General features: G+C 38.8%; 1 protein-coding gene across 1 annotated transcript; it reads right to left on the reverse strand.

Annotated features, from left to right (window-relative positions):
• Nucleotides 1–82: 82 nt before the first annotated feature.
• LOC141433982 (probable peptidoglycan muropeptide transporter SLC46) lies at nucleotides 83–10720 on the reverse strand. Its single transcript, XM_074096162.1, has 6 exons — nucleotides 10513–10720; nucleotides 5662–5763; nucleotides 4219–4356; nucleotides 3294–3377; nucleotides 2241–2397; nucleotides 83–1003 (listed from the first exon to the last, which is right to left on the reverse strand). Exons 1-6 carry the CDS (start codon nucleotides 10703–10705, stop codon nucleotides 748–750), a joined length of 930 nt encoding a protein of 309 aa, XP_073952263.1. The 5' UTR covers nucleotides 10706–10720; the 3' UTR covers nucleotides 83–747.
• Nucleotides 10721–23047: the final 12327 nt, after the last annotated feature.

Raw genomic sequence — 23047 nt, forward strand, 5'->3', positions numbered from 1 at the left:
GTTGCACCTGTCATGTTAACGATCCCTAGGTATATCAGCTACTTCTGCCATAGTTGAAATCACTGTAGAAATATTTATAGGGGTAGGTATGTGTCTCAGTTTCTTCAACTGTATGTGGGTTATCAAATATGAAGTACAAAAACTAATAAAAACATAGGCACTTGTCAGAATCATATTTTATTGTCATTACTATGAAATAAGTACACACACAAATAATTAACTAACCAGGTATCAACATTAAGATGAATCTAATAATTTAGAGTTAGGTACTAAGAAATGAAGTAATATTTGCAGTATGGAAATATAATAACAGTTTCATTGCAATACCTGCTACAGCGAACGTTTAATTTATTTTCATATTCAGTTCAAAATTCATCTCTTAATGCATCACAGGCGTAGGAAAGTGGCCTAAAATTTTACTTAAGTACTATTTAAACATTAACAATATTCTTTTACACTATCGTATACTTACACAACGCAATCATATTCCTTAAAATTTGATATTTTTCTAGTATTTGCCTTTATAGTTATAACAATGTCCATCTTTTGTGTAAACATAGTCATAAATATCACAGTAGGTATTATAATAGGAATCACATCATCAATGCATCCAATTAAATTTATAAAGGCACTTCTTTTGAACTAAGAGCTCCTCAAATAGTACATCTGGTTTAAAAAATATTTTCAACTCGTTCGAAATTTCATCTAAATTGCTATTCTTATTTTTACCATAAAATAATAATAAGCCTATAGTTTACTGGTACACCGCATGCTTTCTGTTAAACCCATTTCTATCTGCGATTGGTTCATATTTTCTTTGTCTGCTGGCATCGAGTTTGTAACATTGTCCGTCGTGTTTGTTCCATCTTTGTCAGATTCGAATGCCTTATTATCTACTCCCGTTTTTGTTGGAGTATTCTCTGCATTTGCCTCTTTTTCCTTTGCAACAGTTTTGGTTTCTGCTACTTTGCCATCATATTTTCTGCTCGCTAAATATAGCCACCTGAAACGAAACGTTTTGATTTAGAACGGTTCTTTATCGCTACAATGTAACGCTACAATATCAATGTTATAAATTGGGTTTTGTAGATTGTTTTAATAACATAGGTCGTTGACTTTCGTTCTAAATCAGACGAGTTTTTTTACGCCTTGCACGGCGACAAGGACCAGTTTTTGTGTCGTGTCATGTTGTCCACATTCGCCCGCAAGAATTTTTTGTAGTATGGACTTAAGTGTGTAGGTAAGTATGTAGTTGAAAGAAAAATAATACCGACTTATAACAATGTCTTTAGATTTTGCCGAACTATTAACTTAAAATTAATCCTTTTAGCATGGCATACCTAAGCAAGGAGTAAGCTATAAACGTATTGGGATCAAAATGTAAGTCTCTCCCTGTTATAAATAAGGAATGCGAGGGACTGACAGGAATTTGATAAATCTATTGCTAACACAGGATGATTCTGGTGACTTTGGGATCAACGCTAAACAACTCAGTAAATAAATCTATCATCATCATCCCAGCCTATACACGTCCCATTGCTGGGCACAGGCCTCCTCTCAGAACAAGAGGGCTTGGGCCATAGTTCCCACGCGGGCCCAGTGCGGATTGGGAACTTCGCACGCACCATTGATGTTTTCCTTCACCGCAAAGCTCGTGGTAAAATTCAAATGTAATTCCGCACATGAATTTCGAAAAACTCAGAGGTGCGAGCCGGGATTCGAACCCACGACCCTCTGCTTGAGAGGCGATAGGTCAAACCACTAGGCCACCACGGCTATACATATAAATCTATAACAACTCTTATATGGCCACTTTTTACGTTAGATACGTGAAGTGTCAGTAGTTCCCAATCCGCTTTGTGCTCGCGTGGGAACAACAAGCCCTCTCATTTTTAGAGGAGGCCTGTGGAAGTATATAGGCTGGGATAATGATATGATTATAAACAATTCAAATAAAATAACATCCTAATCAGCTCTCGCTGACAGATGAAAGGCATCCGAAGCCACGATCCTCTCCGCAACAGTGACCAGGAGGCTGTTGGGTAATGACGCGCAATGTCACACGACGAAAAACGATAAACAGAAAAACACTAATCTCTCACTAATTACTGTTACCTACCTACTGTGTTGTTACTGATTTACTGCTACGAAGCGCTAGCCTATGAGTTGATAAGGAGGGTTTTTTTTTCCTTTCCTTTTCTGATCACGTCTCAGAAGTCGCCTTGTAGATTGATACTCACAAGAATATAAGAACAGCAGGCACTGTGAGTCCACCTCCCAGCAGGAAGAAAGCGCCAGGGAACGTTTTAATGGTCGCCGTGTACATGGTGGTGTACATTGGTGCGTACACCAGCGGCATCATGGCTTCGGCCACACCGAAAAACGAATTCACTTTGCCTATAATGAGAACAAGTAGTAAATTAACCTTTGGTAGCAAATGACTACACTCCCTGCCGTGAGATCCGCTGATCATCTTCAATAATTCCGTTAAAACCAGCCACAATCACAGTCGAACATTTCGAAGCATCGCATTCAACGGCTCCCTACACCAAAAAATAGTCAGTAGGTAAATAAGACTGTCAACCCCATGGCTTTTTGGAATCGGAAGGTCTGAAAGGTTAAATATTGGCAGCAGCGTCCTTGAAAAAAATTTGGTTGCGATTAGGTATTTAGCGACAGTCGTTATTCAGACGTTCTCTAAAGATGTGTATCAACTCTTAGCTAATAGACTGTACCTAATCACTTTGGACTTTCACATAACCTAGTAAAATGTTTGACTTGTCGCATGTCATTAGATCCTTTTTAACCCCCGACGCAAAAAGAGGGGTGTTATAAGTTTGACCGCTATGTGTGTCTGTGTGTGTGTCTGTCTGTCTGTCTGTGGCACCGTAGCTCTTAAACGGGAGGACCGATTTGAATGCGGTTTTTTTTATTTGAAATCAGGTTTTCTAGCGATGGTTCTTAGACATGTTTCATCAATTCAGCCGTTTTTGAGATATTGAACTTTGGAGTGACTAAGTTGGGGGTTTTCCAACTTTTTGTTGGATAGGTTATTATGACAAGGTTCTAGCGTGGGACTATTGTGCAGGAATTTTATTATGGCAGGAAACGTATACAATATTTTGTATAATATATGTACCTAAGTGTGTATGAAAAATTATAACGAATTAAAGACAACACATTATTGCGACCGCACATAGAGTGAATAGACCACAAATATTGAAGTGATGTTATTGAGTATTGCTCTGTGGCCATAGTAAGTGAATATGTGGATAAATGTAATAATAGCACACCTAACTCTTCCTTTTCGACCAGTTTTGATACCATAGATCGCATGGCAATGAAGGATGTTCCGCTGAAGATTTCTATCAATGGTGCTGAAACATGAAAAAATAAATAAATTATTAACTATTCGTTTAAAAATATATATAATAAAAAATAGGACCGACTCCAAAAAACCATGAAAATAATTTTCTATGAGTCTTAAGTCGGTGCTCCAGCACGAGCCCGAAGAGTCCTGGTGCTTCACCACCCATTCCATTTCACCATGTGAATTACGATGAGCTTAAATTGCTTAGCAACTGCGTTAAAGTAATTGAAATTCAACCCGTGAAGTACTTGTTATTAAGTAGTCGGTCCATTGGTCAAATTTGGTCTTCATCATCAGATCCACTTCAACAAATGATGATTTTCAGGAGCAAATGCACGATTACTCCTAAATATATCGAAATTACCATAGGCGTTCCTACAATATTTGAAGAGTTCCCTCGATTTCCTTAGGATCAATCATCAGATCCTGATTTGGTGCTTATGGAACCTATTTGAAATCATTCCTAGACGGAGACATAAATGCGGAGTTCTGAGGTAACAAACATAAAAAAAATACAACCGAATTAATAACCTCCTCCTTTTTTTGAAGTCGGTTAAAAATATCTTGCAATGGATCATTTTAAGACAGTAAATTGAGAAATCAACTACCACCCTGTTAAGTGAATGATAAAACGAGTTGACTTTTTTGACTGATTTTGTCATTTCATTAAACAGGTTCAGGAATTTGATCAAATTACTAATTGTTTCTAGACAAATGTCAAAATGGATTCGCCATTTTAACATCTTGCGACTTGGTCATTTCCCTTAGAGATTTTTTATAAATATCTGTTTTGGCCATTTCCCGGCGAAATATCTATATGTAAAGATTTAGAAATAAACAAGTTTTACCTATATAAATGTGCCAAGTCTTGGTAGCAAATGCATACATGAAGCCGGACAAAATTTTACTCGTGCAAGATATCACCCCGATGATAGCATCGTCAAATTTTAATAGGTGACTGAATACACCCACGGAGAACAGGGTACCTGCAAACAGAAATTAAATGTCTAAGGTAAGTAATGCCTAGAAAACAGTACAGTACAATGCATATTTGGCAAAAGAAGGTTAAAATAGTGAGTTTATTTGATGTCTCTTCACGTCGATGTTACGCTTCAGGTCAGCGAATTTGACCTTTACATAGACTGTGTTTATATTTAATTGTTTATGTAAGTAAATAAAAAAAAAACATTCCAACAAGGCCATAACGTTAATTACCGGTAATTTCTATCACTGAACTGACCCATTTGTCGAAGTTAACGAATACAAAAAACACGATGTATGGGTACATACTCTATACGTATAGGTAGAGCCGTTTGTAACTGTTCTTCTCAGTGAACTAAAGCAATTACTTTGCTCACCCGCGACCTTAATAATAGTTGCGTTTATGCATGAAATGTGTGTTCATGCAGTTCCTCCACATCCACATTTCAAGAACACATACAAACCCAACAATCATCACCATGGTTGGTTTTATGTGTGTTCTTGCAATTTAGGACTGAGAAGAACTATATGGAGGTACCACACTACATTGACGCGTTTCAAGCTCAACCAGAGCTCATCTTCAGAACAACACAACCGTTCATGTTCTTCTCAGTTCTAAATTTTTATTACCTAGGTATGTCTAGGTACCTAATTCACCTAATCTACTAAAAATACAACTTAAAGGGGGGGGGGGGGAACAATGAGATTCCATTTTGTCAAAAAAATGTTGTTAGTCATTCTTCAAAGGTATCTGAACGGAAATGCATCACTTTGGAATAATATTTTCATCATATAGCCATAGGATACCGTGATATCCTTAGACTGTCTTTTTTTCACACCTCTCATTCAGGATAGTAACTTCCCTGACGAGAGGGATCAAAGTGCAACTTTTCTGTTCTTTTGCAAATTAAATTTTTTGAAGTTGGTAATTAATTGTCAAACCACACTATTTATTCCTATGCTGGTTGCTCTTTAATCATATTTAGAATTGTTTTATATCAATTTTCGTCATACTCGATGTGAAAAGTTGTAGGTATGAGTCACTCGGAAGCAATTTTTTTACATCTTGGGCGTTAACACTTGAATCCCTCGTTACGTACAGTATTCTACGTTAGAATCCCTCGCTACGATCAGGATTCTATCTTTCGCTACATTCTGGATTCAATTCACGAACTCTTTATTTTTATTGTCCTCCAATGAATATCTAATATTATGAATGATAACAATAATATTTTAATTTAAGTAAATTACATAATCACAATCAAAATATAGTAATTACATGTCAGAGTTAGTAGGGTTAAGTTTCTTACCAACTAATGAAGTACACATGGCGTAAGTAGAGAACACGCTGAAATCAACCTCGTTCCAGTTGAAGCGGTATCTCGTGAACAGGTACATAACCGACATTTCGCCTGAAACAAAAACAAAACCCGTTAGGGACAGGTTTACAGCTGAGAGATACCATGAGTTTGTAATAAATACATATATGGTAGTTTTTTTTTGTTAAAAATGTCATTTTTATAGTTCCGTATGAAACTAAGAACCCTTATAGTTTCGCCATGACTGTCCGTTTGTTTGTCTGTCCACGGCTAAGCTCGGAGACCGTTAGTATCTACGAGAAAGCTGTAATTTGGCATGAATATATAGGATACATATCAGTCACGCCGACAGTGGTGAATAAAAAAAACTAATAAAAAATACCCTATCTTGCGCATGTTGACACGCTCTTGGCCGGTTTTATACAATCTTTTTTGCATTATCATCTAAACTACATTTCCGTTCCAAATGTCAAATCGATACCTACTGTTAACCATTAAGGAGTTCCCTCCTGCGGAGACGACCCTGGCTAGACCACCATGAGTCACTACCAGATTATGGTTTTGTCACCAAATTTACATACGGATGTAAAATTTTAAGTCAGTCTGACCACTAGAAGTGGGTCAAATTTAACTTGCACGATTTGAACCGGCACATACATGGTGCGTGCGAAGTTCCCAATCCGCACTGGGCCCGCGTGGGAACTATGGCCCAAGCCCTCTTGTTCTGAGAGGAGGCCTGCGCCCAGCAGTGGGACGTATATAGGCTGGGATGATGATAGGTAGGTATTATCTTTAAAACATCACGATCTAACAATGCCATTAGTAGCATGTCGTTACCGCATCAACCTAATTATAGAGCAAGCAGTTACAGAGACTACAAATCGGTGGCCAAGTTTGCAATTTTTCCATTGTTTTAGGCATAAAGACATAATGAGTACCTACTGTATCATAAGTGTACCTGGTCTCTATAACTAGGCAATGTAGCCAATTTTAAATCATCATCTAAGCGGATGACGCTCAGAATAATCACCCTATGAGCGATTACGAATAGGAAACCAACTAAATTTCAAAATTACGGAATTAGGTAATAACCTAAAAAATATGTCTTAAAAATAAGTTCTTATGTCATAACTAGCTGCTGTTGCCCGCGACTCCGTCCGCGTAGGATTCGTTTATCGCTATCTCGTGGGAACTATGCAATTTTCCGGGATAAAAACTATTCTATGTTCTTCCCGGGACTCAAACTAGGTATGTGTATACGGAATTTCATCTAAATCGTGACAGCAGTGTTTAGACAGTGAGGACCTTGTAAAAGGTCCGTCCGGAATTGCTACCACGAGCTTTGCTTTAATCCTGCACTGTGGGAACATAGCTTGCACTGTGGTGTATTAGGCTTGGATAAGACATCCGATCTAACACATGCTGAGGCAACCTACAAATCTTGGCGGCAATTTAGGTTTGGCATGACTCTGTATCATAACCTTGGTGTAGCTTTTTTACGGTGTGATAATCTTACCATCATCCCACCTTGCTCGTTTGCATCAAAATAAAAAAAAAAAAGGTTCTGTTTTGCGGTTTAGACGTGAGAGGTAAAAAGAACAAACAGACTTACAAACTTTCGCATTTATAATATTTGTGGGATAGCTAGAAACTGGCGTTGTGGATCCGTACCACAACATTGCTGAGCTGCCAAACTTTTCAGCTCTAGGTAACAAGTTATTTCTTTGGTAAAACATGTACTTTTGTATTTGTACCAATCACCTGTAAATAAAACATCACGTAAAAAAAAATCTTCATTTCATGAAGCCCAAGGTCGGTAAATGAGTCCGTGCCCGTACTGAAGCGCGCGCGCGCTGCTGCGCATGGTGCAGCAGCAGGACCACATGCACACGGGGCTCAGGCACATGCTGAGGGAGGGGGAGGGCGGCGCTGCCAAGAGCGCAGCCTAAGGTATCGCCAATATTTGGAACAATTATATTTTTCCTTTTAGAAATATAAAATTATACTCGCAAATGTGATGAAAAACATTATATGTCGCACGGGCGGTACTAGAATTACGAACATCGACTCATTAAAGCCCTCAGTCTTCGACTTCGGGCTTCTAATAGACTCTCGTTTGTAATTCCTTATTTACCGCCCTTAAGACACAATGTACTATTAAATGTAATAGGATTGACTACCTACTACTAACAGAGTATCAGTAAGGCCTTTACAGTTTACGCGCGCTGACAGCGCGTTTTTCTTTCCGTAGAGCAGCCATATAACTCGCGTGCGTACCGCGTTTGTCTGATACAAACAATGGCGGATAACTCAAGTAGCAAGAGTACCAAATGTTAAGGGCCCCGCGCATCTAGGGGCTCCCAGCACCAACCATTTCTGATCGTAAAATATATCAATTTAGAAGCGTGAAAACACGCTACCACAAACCCAACATGAAACCACCGCTAAAGGAAGAGTTGGAAACAATATGATCGACTATAATTTTCTATTTAATACCATACACTTGAAGCAAATCAATGGCCCCGTGCAAAAATTTACTACAGGACCCGCGCCAGCTTAATCCGACTCTGGATTCAAACGCGCGTCGACGACGCGTTTAAAAAACGTTAGGTATGCAAAGACCCTAACTCGTAGTACCTATGTATGTGCTTAATAATATCTATGCGGAAGCAATTCGATTCTTAATTTCGCAACTGAATCGATATCCGTAACCTCGACATGTCATGTCTAAATTGCGAATCAACCTTACATTTGTAATTGGTCACATGTAGCTGTTTGAAAGGACGAGAGTTTGTATAAGCTAAAATGATAATGTGGGTAAGTCTTCATCATAGACAACCGTAGGACGTCCGCTATTGGACATATAGGGCCTATGTCATAGGCCTCCCTCATAGATTTCCCAGTTGCTTCTGTTGGAAGCGGCCTGTATCCACCGTGAACCCTTGGCTTTAACCAGGCCATCCGCCCATCTCGTTGGTGGACGTTTTACGCCTCGCTAATGTAGGTAAGTAAGTAGTTAAATTAATTACCGAATGGCGAGGTCATGAGTACAATCCCGGGCTCGCACCTCTGGGGTTTTCTTTAATTTTGCTATGAACATTTTGGTGAAGGGAAAACATCGTGAAGAAACATGAATACACTATAGTGTTTGAAGGTCCCAATTCACATTGGACCCACGTGGGGAATATAGCGCCACCACCGGCGAGCTCCAGCTGTCCAGCAGTAGGATAGCAAAATTCAATTAAATATGGAATAAAATTCTAGCGTGCCCCCCATGCACATTTTTGTTTTCAGACGACCGAACAACAGAGTGGTTAGACAACCCCTACAAAGCTTGAGGTATCATAGTTTTTGATAATGTTATGAATAAATATTTTCTTTCTTTCATATGTTCCAACTGAAAGTTAAGGGCTAAAATTTATGGAGTCACATCCGTGAAAACCCATTCGACGATAGTGAAAAATTATGAGCTTTTACCTGCGGCTTCGCCCGCGTAAAATTCGGTTATCGCGCTCTGTTCCCTGTTCCCTGTGAACTGTGCATTTTTCCGGGATATAAAGTATCTCTATGCCAAAAATCACATCGATCCATAGCTCCATTTCGACGTGAAAGACGGATAAACATACAAACACTATTTCACTTTTTAATTTTGTCAATAAGTTGAAAATTTTATTTAAACTTTAGTTCTGTAGCAATACTACAGACTTTTTTATCATTTTCAAATATGATTTTCACAAATAATAATATGTATGTTTCCTGTTTTCTGTATCGCTTACTATTTCTGGTGTACAATAAAGAGTCATTGTATTGTATTGTGTTGTATGTTTTCGGGAATCTGCCTTCTGTTGAGCGCACACGCCATTGTCTATTAAAACTAATTATATTCCTAAAAATATTCCTTGACTATCATTACGTGTCTGTGGAACTTTGGAACCTTGCTTTTGTAACAAGTTTAGTATAGTTGTGAGTTACTTATCCATACTTCCATACTATAATATTATAAATGCGAAAGTGTGTGTAGTATGTTTGTCCATCCTTCACGTCGAAACGATGCGACGGATTGCCGTGATTTTTGGCATAGAGATAGTTTATAGGCTACTTTTTATCCCGAAAAAATGCACAGTTCCCGAGGGAACAGCGCGCGATAACCGAATTCCACGCGGGCGAAGCCGCGGGCAAATCTAGTGTATTACATAAACGGGAATAGCGAGAACCGCAAGTTTTCATTTCTGGTTGCTAAGGTCCCATAAAGACTAGACTTATTGGAGTTCAATGACATTCATCGCTTCGAAAGCAAATGTAGAAAGTTGGTAAGTCGTAAATTTATCCATATTGAGAGTTCCCGAGCCATTAAGTCTGACTCCTTGATTTACTTCGTAGCAAATCATCTATACCCAACGTTAAATGTAAAGCTACCCAAATTAACCAGCTACTTAACGATATTCCAGGAGTTCTTTGCAGCATTTCAGTTTTTGTAGAGTTCCCGTAGGAATGAAGTAAAATCCGGAAATTTCAATTCAATTGTCAAATCTAATAGGTCACTCTAGCAAAACTGCGGGTATAGACAAGTATGGGCGGTGGTGATCTCTTACCATCAGGAGACCCACTTGCTCGTTTGCCATCCAGTCAAATAAAAAAATAATAAAAAAAAAGTATAAATGACTAGCTTTTGCTCACAACTCGATCTGTAATAAATCCTCTTACCGCTATCCTACGGGAACTATGTAAATTTCCAAGATAAAAACTATCCTGTATAAAAGAGTGTCCTGTATGAGAGAGTGTGTGAAAGAAATAACAGACAGACACACTTTCGCATTTATAATATGGGTAAAGATGTCTTACCGTAAATGGGTCCAATAACAACACACAGCACAACCACGAGCATGATGACGCGCAGCCGCCGGTTGTTGGGTCCTCGCTTGAAGGCAACCATCAGTGTCTCCTTCACCAGGCTTATGTCGAAGAACGAGTGCAGCCATTCGCAGCAGTTCTTTGATGGCTTCTGGAAACGATAGAGTCCACTATAAGCCAACATGTCTAACCAAAGAGAGCGTAGGACGAAAAGCTCAATTTATAAAGCTACTAGAGTTCACCCGCGGCTTTGCACGCGTAAACTATTCGATCTGGTATAATTGAAATACCGGGATTTTATAAAATTCCCCTGGGAATTCCCAAAATTTATATCGTGGTCTTCAACATTCTAAGCCCAGCAGTTGAAATTTCTAAATTGTATCCCTATCCCGTGGGAATATTGGGATGAAAAATAGCCTATATGTTATTCCAGACGTGCAGCTACTTACATACCAAATTTCATGACTAAGCCCAGCAGTTGTTATTTCGAGATTTTATCCCTATCCCGAGGGAACATCGGGATAAAAAGTAGCTTATGTGTGATTACAGATGTCCAGCTATCTACATACCAAATTTCATCCAAATCCGTCACACACAAACTTTCGCATTTATAATATTATAGAAGGAATACATCGGAGCTGCTTATGTGCTCAAAAATATCTGAACGCGACTGTGTTGATAACCGTGTAACAGGATATTAATTGTCACCTGTAAAGCAGACAGCCTAACCTGTACTAAAATTATCTTCCTTAATTCCAACAAATCATCCTTTATGCAAAATTTAAACTTTCTAGTCTAGGGCTAAGCGGTAAAGGGCTGGGCGCTGATGAATTAGTCAGTCAGTACTGTTTGAGTGGGTCAGTCAAAGATTAACGTCGGAAGCGTTTCAATCGCCAATATTACAAGGATGATATTGACCAGTTAGTACCTATAGACAACCATTATTATACTAAAATTTTGTCGCTAATCCATTTTCCTTTGTAACGCAGTAAATTGCAACGGTTATCAACCAAACTTTCTCTAGGAGAAGTCAAAACGGTTCGCAAACTAATACTAGACGCCGTAATTCGAACCTATCTAGTAAGCAGCGGGGAACATGTTAACTGTACAAAAAGTTTAAATAATAATTGAAAGATTCATAATTGACTAACTTCACTCTTTATTGATTTATAGTGACGTATCTATCGATGCATCGATCGGTAAACTTGATGATCAGTATGCAAATTATCACTCAATGTTTATATATTTCCGTCTCAATGCACTTACTGCCTGAAGGCCCTTTCAATAGCTAATCTGGGTCAAGTTGACGGTCCTTTTTTTATTGCCATGCTCCGCTAAACTTTTAGTCATTGAACCTGTAACCTGTTGTTATATAATTCGTACACAATCCATGGTCAGCCGACTGGTGATGATAATAATGTTATGTAAAAAATCGCGGGTGGAATGCTTTCTGTTGTTTAAATATAGAGGTGTTAACGTTCAAACTTAGTACTTGGATGAATATTCGAGCATTTTGACCGCTTGGCTAAACGTCATTACCATCTCACGTTTATTAGCGCAACAGAAGGACAAGTCGCAACTTGAATTTCGATCACGCTAGATTTAGCTTATTTAGTAACGGTATTGTCTTTAATTTTTATAAAAAATTTTACCCGAGCATCATCTCATTTAATAACACTTGAATTTGTATGGAAAAAACGCCACAAAACGCTGAATACTCGTATTTTACTTATGTTCATCTATAGACGCAGATTATTACTTTAAATACAATGAAACCTAGTACATACAACCCGTCGGTCACTGTGACTATTTGATGTCGTAGGTAGAAAGTGGGGGTTACAAAACAATACCAATAATACACTTGCGTCCTTGTTTACTTTGCTATCGGTACATGAGTATACCTCCGTGAACTCAAAACGAGGTGCGAAGCAGCACGTTAAGAAACGCATTCAATTTATGTGAGTGCCCCTGTTACGTAAAATGTGTTGCCAATATTATTTTTGATAATATTTACCTCAGGGCTAATTTCTCGGAATATGTAGAGCCACAGGTAGAGCTTTGCTTAGCAAAGTTAGGCTGCACTGCACGGGTGTGAGAGCCACTGTAGGTATGCAGACGGCAAGACAATTTTACCGGCTTCGTTTCGGCAATCGCAGAACTCCGTTATGACTTTTTAATCTGTCTGACTTGGCAGTTGACAGTATCATGGTCACTAACGGGCAACGAAATGCGGGTTGAGATTTTCATCCTACTAGCGTAATCATTTTTGTTTTTAAAACAAATACTGCTGCTAAATATTTTTGCTATCATTATCGTCATCAACCTAGCTATTTTTTTTATAGTTACCTAATTATTTCAAATTTAAATGACTTTAATTTCAACTCAATCTTAAAGAAGTAAAACAATTAGTTTACTTTTTACTTTAAATTCTAATTTTAATTTTTTGTTTCTCAATCGTAAATGCTAAATTTCACATTAGATTCTTCTTACCTTTATACGAGCTTTATACTCGTTGCTACTTATTTATTTTTTAAAAACATATAAAATAAAATGTAATTATGTACAATGGCTTGTAAAACACGTATTCCGGTTTTTATCGTAAATGTTAATTCCTCAAAAGGCTAACTATTAGGTACAGTCTATATTTAGTATCACTAAACTTGTCCTTGCCTTTACTTTTTATACTAATGGAATATACAAAGAACAGTACCTATTAACAGATAAAAGGCACAGTCACTAAAATATCCGGATCCCTGTTTCGTACTTTAGGCGTTATTAGAGGTTTTTTTTTTCAAATAGAAGCTACAACGCCAAGATTTCAAAGCGTGTTAGAATGACAGCTTTTCCTGTGACACTGCAGGGCTACTACGAAACTCGAAACTCGAAGTTCGTATCGTACCATCAATCTCACTCTCGTATTAAATAGTATAAGTGTCAAAGGGACCGCACGACACGAACTTCGAGTTTCGTAGTAGCCCTGCTGATTAAGTACGAATGAACTCACGACCTTACGATAGCTAAGCCTATGCAAAATATGCGTGTTCATGCAGGATTCACACTGAGCGGACCGGGAGGAATGGGTTGCCGCCGCGTTCCACCGGCTCCTCAAACACGCTGAGGCAGCCGACCGGCAGGGCTACTACGAAACTCGAAACTCGAAGTTCGTGCCGTGCGGTCCCTCTGACACTTATACTATATAATACGAGAGCGAGAACTACCGCACGACACGAACTTCGAGTTTCGAGTTTCGTAGTATCTCTGCAGGTCATCCAACAGGACGGCTGCCACAGCATGGCACCGGCTCTTCGAGCACGCCACGGAATCGGTAGGTAGTCGAAATGCCCAAAGGAATGTATGGATCCGACAGAGGCCGAACGGAGCCGATCGAACGCGACGGCAGCCGAACGCAGCCGACAGAGTACTTGAGGAGTCGTCCAACCTCGACGACAACTGAACGCAGCTGTTGAAATGCCGAGGAGCTGATCGGCCACAAGCTGTGTAAATTCTATTCAAATATGTAATGTTAGTACTTCGCAGACGTTCTAAATTCCTTTGGCATCTCATAAAGTGCGCTAGGACGCCGTCCGACCCGATCCGCTCAGTGTGAATCGTACTTTACGGTACAGACAGGGTTTACACTGTTTAAACTGGTTACGGTACAGTCGAATGCAGAAATATACATACAGTCATAGAGTCAAAATATGTATACAACGACCTTATGTTTAGTGGCATAAAGGTGTATAAATATTTTTGACGTCTTAATAACTTATCTTCTTAACTTATTTCCTCTTGTTTTTTTTTTATTTCGTGGCCTAATCTAAATTAATCCGTCTTAAGAAGTATTTCGTGCTACGCTTGTATTCAGTTGCTGAACCAACGTCGAAACTAAGACTGCAAATTAAGTCTGTTTTGTAGTTTAAATAATAGGTACATTAATTAAATAATAATAAATAGTAATAACAAATTTTATTTGACTGATAAATTTGATTCCGTCTCTGTTTATCCGGATAACACAAACATACCTACTTATAGACAGACATAGCCCGAAGAATTGCGAAACTGAAGTAGCAGTGGGCCGGGCACATTGCTCGCAAGACTGATGGCCGATGAGGTCAGAAGGTTCTCGAATGGCGACCGGGAGACGAGCTGTCGGTAGGCCTCCAACAAGATGGAGCGACGACCTGGTTAAGATCACGGGATCGCGGTGGATGCGGAAAGCAGAAGACCGGTCTGAGTGGAGCGCCTTGGGGAGGCCTATGTTCAGCAGTGGACGTCTTTCGACTGACATGATGATGACATGAGGGCCTACTCATGGAGACCTACTGAATAAATTTGGTTTCATTTCACCCCCTTGAAAACTACCAGTTTTATAATGATAGTGATATTATTACCATAACCGTTCTTGTCGGTAACCGAGTCAAATATCTATTTAAAGAAAGAGAAAGTGAAACCAACCAATACGGCACAGCAGTAAACGCCGGCGCATGCTACGCTTGCGTATTATGTCAACTTTACAGCTTGTTAAGTTATTACACAACGCTTACCAGTTGCTTATCGTTGTAAACAATGTCTACAGGCTTTAAGAAATGTAACTGACTAGATGCTTGCTTCACATTATTTGGTGCTAAAGTGACGACTGATGACTAGAAATACATCAAAGACTTAAATCGCTTTCCTTATTGGTCCTGGGATAATTTTGATGCCCCGTCTCTTGTCGGAAACTCAATAATTTTATAAACCCAAAAATACGAATAGGTACTAATTTCAATTCGATACCTACACGCAATGATATTACGATATTACATACATATAAAACAGGGAGTAGATATGTTACTATCGCCCCCGAGTTGAAGATTCATCATTGACCCAATGAGGGCTATCGTTTTTTGTCTCACTAGATGGCGCACTGTAGCGTGAGGTTTTTAAGTATGGCTTTCAAAGTCTGTTATTACGGGCGTGAAAACAAAGTTTAGATTAAAATCATATTTAATACACCTTAAAACCGTGCCATAAAAATATCGAGCATGCCACAGTGTTGTATACGTTTTATTCGGAAAAAAGAGAGGACAAAGGTTTCCGAAAGACAAAACTGTCTCAAAACACAGACATTCATTGCCCCGGAACGCATATTTGCTATAATTAATTTCAGATATTGAAAAACATTCACAAATTTATTCTAATTATAAATAAACCCGCGTAGCTCACCCAAAAACTATGAGATTTGACATTTCGGAGACCTCACGCTACACTAGCGCCTCTAGTGGCGAATTCATACGCGATAGCCCTCATTGTCTCATGTCGCAATCAGTTCATCTCAAACAAGCCACGGTGCGAGTGGTCCGTGACAGTCATGTGACAGTTGAACAAATCAATGAAAAATGCCGTCGTGTGTGTTTCGAAAGTGCACAAATTATGGTGCTAAAGCTCAAGGGATAACATATCACATGTAAAATTTGTTTTTTATTAGTTAATTTCTAAGTTTTTCGTAAAAAATACAAATGCTAAGACGGCAACATAGATTAAAAAATCAGATGCTACAACATAGGTCTGTATCAATATGGCCGGGTGAATCATATTATGATATGATACAGATATTGTGATATGGCACAGAATGGTATTGGTATTAATTTGAATAATACTATTATTACTATTGAACAAAATAAAGTCCTAAAGTTCCTAAAGTCGTCTAAGAATATTATTAATGCTTATTATTACTATGGACAAAAAGTGTAGGCCTAACTTTGAGCATTCTCCTTTGATACTAATAGTAGCTAATGTGGAACGTTAGTACCCCGTTATTGTTAAAATTAACTATTCACAAGATTCAGGCGTTACTTTGCGGAGGTCCATATTAAAATAAATGGAATATCTGTCTTGCTCCTCCGCCAAGTAGTGAGGCCAAGTCGTGCAAAACAGCTACGCTAAATAAAAAATTAAAAAAATTAAATATATTTTGCCATGCCTCTTTTTTTTTGCTTGAACAAGGCTTCCCTCTCTGCTTGTTTTTTTTTTTTAATTTGCTTATCATGGTTAAAATAAACTGTGGCACACCACTTTTGATTGTTTCGCCCAGGTTTAGCAGTAAAATTCCAAAAAAAACTATTTTAACACACGAAGGTCTAAACTCAACCAGTCACAGAATAGATAATAGTCGGGTCTTCATCTCGGCCCCTGCGAAGCAGGGGGCGGGGATGCCGCTCGGGGTTTTTGCCCCTTTCGGCGGATTCAGGCGCCGGCCACAAATATGGCCGGGTCACTGGGGTTGGGGCCGGTTGGCCCCAGTGGTGTCGAGTCCGGTGTCATCTTTAGCCGCCTGCGAGATCAAGCCCGCCGGATGGGACCCCGTTCGGGGAGGTCCAGCGAGCGATCGTCAGCTGGCGGCAAGGTAGGTCTAGTCCAGTGTCGTCAATCCGGGGTGGGCGGGGTGCCTGCGCGCACGAGGTCGCGCGGCAGTCCCTTCTTGTCGGGCGGTCGGCGGTGATAGGGCGCTAGCTCGCTCAAGTGGCGAAAGCGCGACCTATCCGCGCGACCGAACATCCTTGTCGCCAGGTCTTCGATGAACCGGCCCAGGGGTTCTACGCCTAGGTCCCGAGCTATCACTTCGTTCGCCGTAGCGGAGCGTCAACGGTGGCGCGCAAGGATACGACTGCTGGGCATCAGTCGCTTCCTGTTGCACTCTCCCACTATTTCATACCACGCTGGGGCTGCATATGTTAGTCGTGACCGGACATATGTCTTATACACGCCCAACTTGGCACGCGTGGGTAGTCGGACCTGAAGGCGGGCGTAGAAGGGCGCGCACTTGCGCGCTCTGGGCAATGACGTTGTTCAAATGCAGGCCATGGTGAGGCGGCGGTCGATGGTGACCCCCAGATATTTCACCAAGGGTGACCACTCGATGGCCTGCCCCACAGCGTCAGTTTGGTGGCAGCAGCAGCTTCGTCGTAACGGGATGGCCTGGGTCTTCGCTCGTTAACCCGAAGCTCCACTCATCCAACCAAGCTGGGATTGCTAAATGCGCTAATACATCCTATACCGGACGCGGTAATCATTTCATTATTGGCTTCATACTTAGCGTAATCGTCGCTGGCAGTTGGACTGAATTAACTTTACCTAGACACAATGGTTTTATCTGTCAGGGCATCGTTGTTCCCAACCGAGGCACGGATGAGGCTATTTGTATTGTACGTGCACGTGCAGCAACATTTTTACAAAACGGAGATATAACACGGATGTTTCACGAAGCCTCAGAGCCGGTGCATCACAATGGAGTTTAATTCATTAGTTCCGTCCATTGATTGATTTCCGGAAATTGGATTCAGTTTAGATTCAACAATTTGGTCAAACTTTATCTGAGTTTTTGTATAGCGTGTCTATTTTTAACCGACTTGAAAAAAATGGATGAGCAGGTTATCAATTCAGTTGTATTTTTTATTTATTTTTTATGTTTGTTACTTCACAACTCCGTCACTTATGAACCAATTAGAAAAAAAAGATTGAAAATCATCATTTGGTGAAGTGGAACTGATGATGAAGACCACATTTGACTAACGCAGCTACTATATACTCAATAAAAAGTACTTCACGGGTTGAATTTTAATTACCTACTTTAACACTGTTTCTAAGCATATTTATGCTTGTCATAATGCATTATGGTAAAATTAAACGGGTGGTAAGCGGGTGGTAATTAAGCCGTGGTGGCCGAGTGGTTTGACATATGGCCTCTCAAGCAGAGGGTCGTGGATTCAAACCCCGGCTCGCACCTCTGAGTTTTTCGGCATTCATGTGCGGAATTACATTTGAAATTTACCACGAGCTTTACGGTGAAGGAAAACATCGTGAGGAAACCTGCACAAATCTGCGAAGCAATTCAATGGTATGTGTGAAGTTCCCGATCCGCACTGGGCCCGCGTGGGAACTAATGCCCAAGCCCTCTCATTCTGAGGGGAGGCCTGTGCCCTGCAGTGGGACGTATATAGGCTGGGATGATGATGATGAAACGGGTGGTAAAGCACCAGGACTACTCAATAATGAGCGTCTCTGCACCGGAAAAAGCAATCTTTCGTAAAAAGGTGACGAGCAGTTGACATTAAACTATTTTATCTTAGATTATTTACACTAAAAAGCGTGATTTCGTATTTTCATGGTTTTATTGTTGTCGGTTAATTTTTTTCAATTTATAACTAAAAATTGAACCGACTACAAAAAAAACCATGAAAATATTTTTCTTCCAGTGTGAAATCGGTGCCTCAGCACGAACCAGCAGGAGTGATTGAAACCCAATATATACTTAGTATGTAGGTGAGGTAGATTACTATAGGTCCACCCACTCCCGCTGGCTCGTGCTGAGGCACCGACTTCAGACTGGTAAAAACTTATTTTCATGGTTTTTTGTAGTCAGTTGATTTTTTTGTTATAATTTTTTAGCTATTTTAATAGCATCAGATTTACCTATAAGTACATAAGTTTGGTTGAATACCTAATTCATACATAAAAATTTATCACCATAGGTACTAAATAATATAATATGAACTATTGTAAAGTTAGCTAAAACCATGTTTGATATGATTTGAAAATACCTATCGAACCTAGTTACATTGTTGAGCATAGGTAATACGTGCTTCCTAGCCTTTTTTAAACTGTACATAAAGATACTTTTATTAGCGTTTGTTCGTAGTTTTAAAATTATCTCAATGCAATCGTCTATAACGGTACCTATTCACTTCTCTTGCGGCTTTGTAGAAATCCTTTCAGGAGCTTGATTTCCTGTTTCTATGGCATAATTATGTTATACATATTTCACCCCTTTCCAAGCTGTATGTACGGTCGGTTCCCTAACTTGTCCACTTTTTCATACTAGTTACACAGAAAAGTGGATACTTATGTTAGGGCACCGACTACATACATGATTCGGTACGTACAGAAGGAAACCTTTGAACTCACTATTAGTCGAGCAACAAGGTGTCACATTGCTTCGGCTCTTCTTTTCGTCCCTTACCTTACAATCTTGTTATGGAATATGGAAAATACCTGACGCTGGTCACATTTCCACAACAGCGTGCGATGACATAGAATCATTACATTAGTAAATTGATTGTGTGATTCCGGCCTACGATCGTGGATTGTCGGACATGCGTTTGTGACGACGCCTTTTGTGAGGTCGCGAGCACAATACAGCGGGCCTGACAAAGTGACAAAAACTCTACAACGCGATGTCATCAAATCGACCTTGTTCGCCTGATTCCGCGTTCATGATTAAGAATGAATGCCAAAGTTGGCGGATGATTTGGGTAAAGTTTGGCTCGCCAGACTTGATTAGGGTTGACGTTTTTCCTAACATTAAAATGATACACGGCACGGCACTTAAGACTTACCCTAAAAATAAGCAGATAACTCAGAATAAACTCACATTCGCAGCAAAACTATTGTAGAATGAAAGGTGTTGACTAATTTAAGACGACCGGATAGCCAAGCTTGAGGTCCCGGGTTCGATCCAGGGTCGGGGTAAATATTTGTATGAATAAAACGAATGTTTGTTCTCGGGACTTGGACGTTTAATATGTAAGTATTTAAATATGTATTTATCTATTTATATATATAAAATTCAAAGTCCTGACTGACTGACTGGCTGACATTATATATCAACGCACAGCCCAAACCGCTAAAGCTAAAGACTTTAAATTTGGCACACATATACCCTGAGTACCATAGAGGTACACTTAGAAGGGTTTTTGAAATTCCCACGGGATAGGGAATAGATGGGATTTATATTTTCACTTAAAATGGCCCTATAATTATTAGACACTTGAAATTTGGCATCCAAGTAGAAATACTAAAAGCTAAAAACAGTTTTCAGAATTTACCGAAATTCCCACGGGATAAGGAATAAAAGAGTGCTATTTTTACTAGCTGGCTAGCTGATATAGAGACTTGATATTTGAAACATATATTTTTAAAGAGTCATAGAGGGGCACTAAAAAGGGATTTTTCGAAATTCCCACGGGATAGGGAATAAAAAGGATATTTATAAAACGAACTGCCTAGCGAATGCCTGTAGAAATTTGATATTTGGCATTTGTGTTCCTTGTAAAGGTACATAAAGAAAGTAATTTTCGCAATTACCGCGGGATAGGTATCTAAACTTTGTTTGTTTTTTTTTTGTTTGTAGGTGGAAATCTCTGAAACTACTGAGCTGATTTTAAAAATTCTTTCACTAACAGAAAGCTACATTATTCCTCATTTACATAAGCTACTTTTTCTTCGAAAAAATGATAAATTCTTACGGGATAAAAATAAGTAAATTCAACATCGGGCTGATGTTTTTAATTGTTTTACTAATAGAAAACTACACTATTCCTGATAGATAAAGGCTACTTTTTCTGCGGGAAAATGCAAAATTCCCGCCGGACAGAAATAGTGTAGGTATCCAATACAACTTTAAGGTTCATTTAAAAAATATGTCAAATAAAAAGCTACACTGTCTATAACTGAGATTTAAGAATTTAAAAAAAAATAGGTCAAAACAGTTATTTTCATCCCGCGGGAACTTTACACTTTCTTGAGATAAAAGTAGCCTATTTCAATCTTCTTTATCATCTTTATTATTATACCTAGTGCGTCCGACACTAAACAATTCATTAAAGATGAATCAAACTACATCAAACAAACTCGTCGGCGTCTCTAGCGATCCCAGAGCTGCTGGCTGTGAGGGGTGGCAATGCAGGTTTTTTTTTTCTTAAATGGAATGCAAAGCTAACTGGCCCGGGCGCCAAATCTATAAATACGCCTCTGAGTCCCCAGGCTGGTTCTCTCTTAGTCTAAATCTAAATAGTTTAGTCCTGCGATTTTTATATAAATTCATGTTACTTTAAATATACTCTAACAAATGGTCCATATTTAATTCAAGTAGACATATTTTATTTTTATTTTATTTTTGCGTATAATAAAATTGGAGACAATGTCACAGTCGCTTATCATAAAGGAGAGTTAAATGCACTAAGTATACCGTTGTGGCAACTCTTATAAAATACGACTCAGCAGTAGCATTTAGTGCCTAAGCCATTCACTCGATGTTGGTAACGATCAAATAAACTCTGGCCTTGTAACATACCCAACTTAGCTGTAAATAGATATTAACTGACTGTAAACACATCATGTACCTATTCGTAGTGTCACAACTTATAAAAGCTAGAAAAGAAGTACTACGGTGTCTTGTCTGTGTCGTCTAAAATGCCAGCCTTTTTGGTCTTTACCTTTATTATAAAATTAATGATTATATTATGGACAGGGATATTTGGAAATATTTCCGATCCGCATTGGCGATCCCTTACTTCAAATAGTGAATCTACTGTGTTAAAAACGAAGTTGACGTGTTATACTTGTGATGTATAAATAAATAAATAAAAAATAAAAAAGCCTTTTATTTCTCGCATACCAGTAGCAGCAGTTCGAAACATTAGGTTATAATCACTATAGTACTATAATTATTTCTTCTTCTTCTTCTTCGTCGTTTCACTCTTGACAGAGTGGTCGTGGTCATCATTTAAACTATAATTATTTAAATAGTTACAAACAAAAAAAAAGTATATAATCTATTATCATGCGGAACCCCTCTTTGTGATGTATAGATATCATTTAATAATATTGTAAATCTGTTTAAAAAGGATTATTCATCTTTTGTCGGTCATCGTTCATCCACCATTACCTCTCATATTTCGTTTTCTAGAATTTTTTTACCGTACAACGGCAAAAACTACTAGACACTGGCAAAATTGTCCTCCGATGGACAGAGCCATATTTTTTTAAAGAAACAACAACAACTGTTTAAAAAAAAATATAATACCTCGTTGAGTTTCTTCCCGGATTCTTCTCAACAGAGGTTTTTCAGAACCGGTGGTAAATTTTTGTTGACATTCATAAGTGCTTGTTATATAATAACCCAAATTTAATAAAGATGACGTCATGTTTCTCTTTACAGGAACAGAAGGTTTCGCCTTTAAATCCTAGAATAAGTAGGTAATTTCATCATTTTAGGCGTTCATCGTCATCATGCTTATTTTCTTTTTTGTTATCACTATTTTTTGGCAAAAAACCAGACAGAATAGGAGCCATTAGGAGCACACTCAAACAGACGTAATAATTTCTTAGAATCGAATATTTTACATCGAACAATAAGCCTGTCGGTGAACGATCCTTACATCACCTATTATGGTGTCTAATTTATCAATAACTGATAGTTGACATATCTCATCAAATATAATTCATCTGTTATTTATACAGCGTCTTTCTTTTGTTTTCAAAACACGAATTTCTACTGTTATAGCTGTAAGTACTAATATTTTATATTTATACATAATATGTGACTTCTGAATAAAACCTAAACAAAATTACGATAATAAAAACAGTTGCGAGCCATACCTATGCACCGAGGGCTCCGTACATTTTTAAGTATTCATTGACTAATACATAATTATTATCCCATGTTAGCAGAGCCCTGCTGCGTCTAAAGAAGCAAAATGTACGAAGT

This window comes from Choristoneura fumiferana, chromosome 13, assembly GCF_025370935.1.
Source record: "Choristoneura fumiferana chromosome 13, NRCan_CFum_1, whole genome shotgun sequence".
Taxonomy (NCBI): Eukaryota; Metazoa; Arthropoda; class Insecta; order Lepidoptera; family Tortricidae; genus Choristoneura; species Choristoneura fumiferana.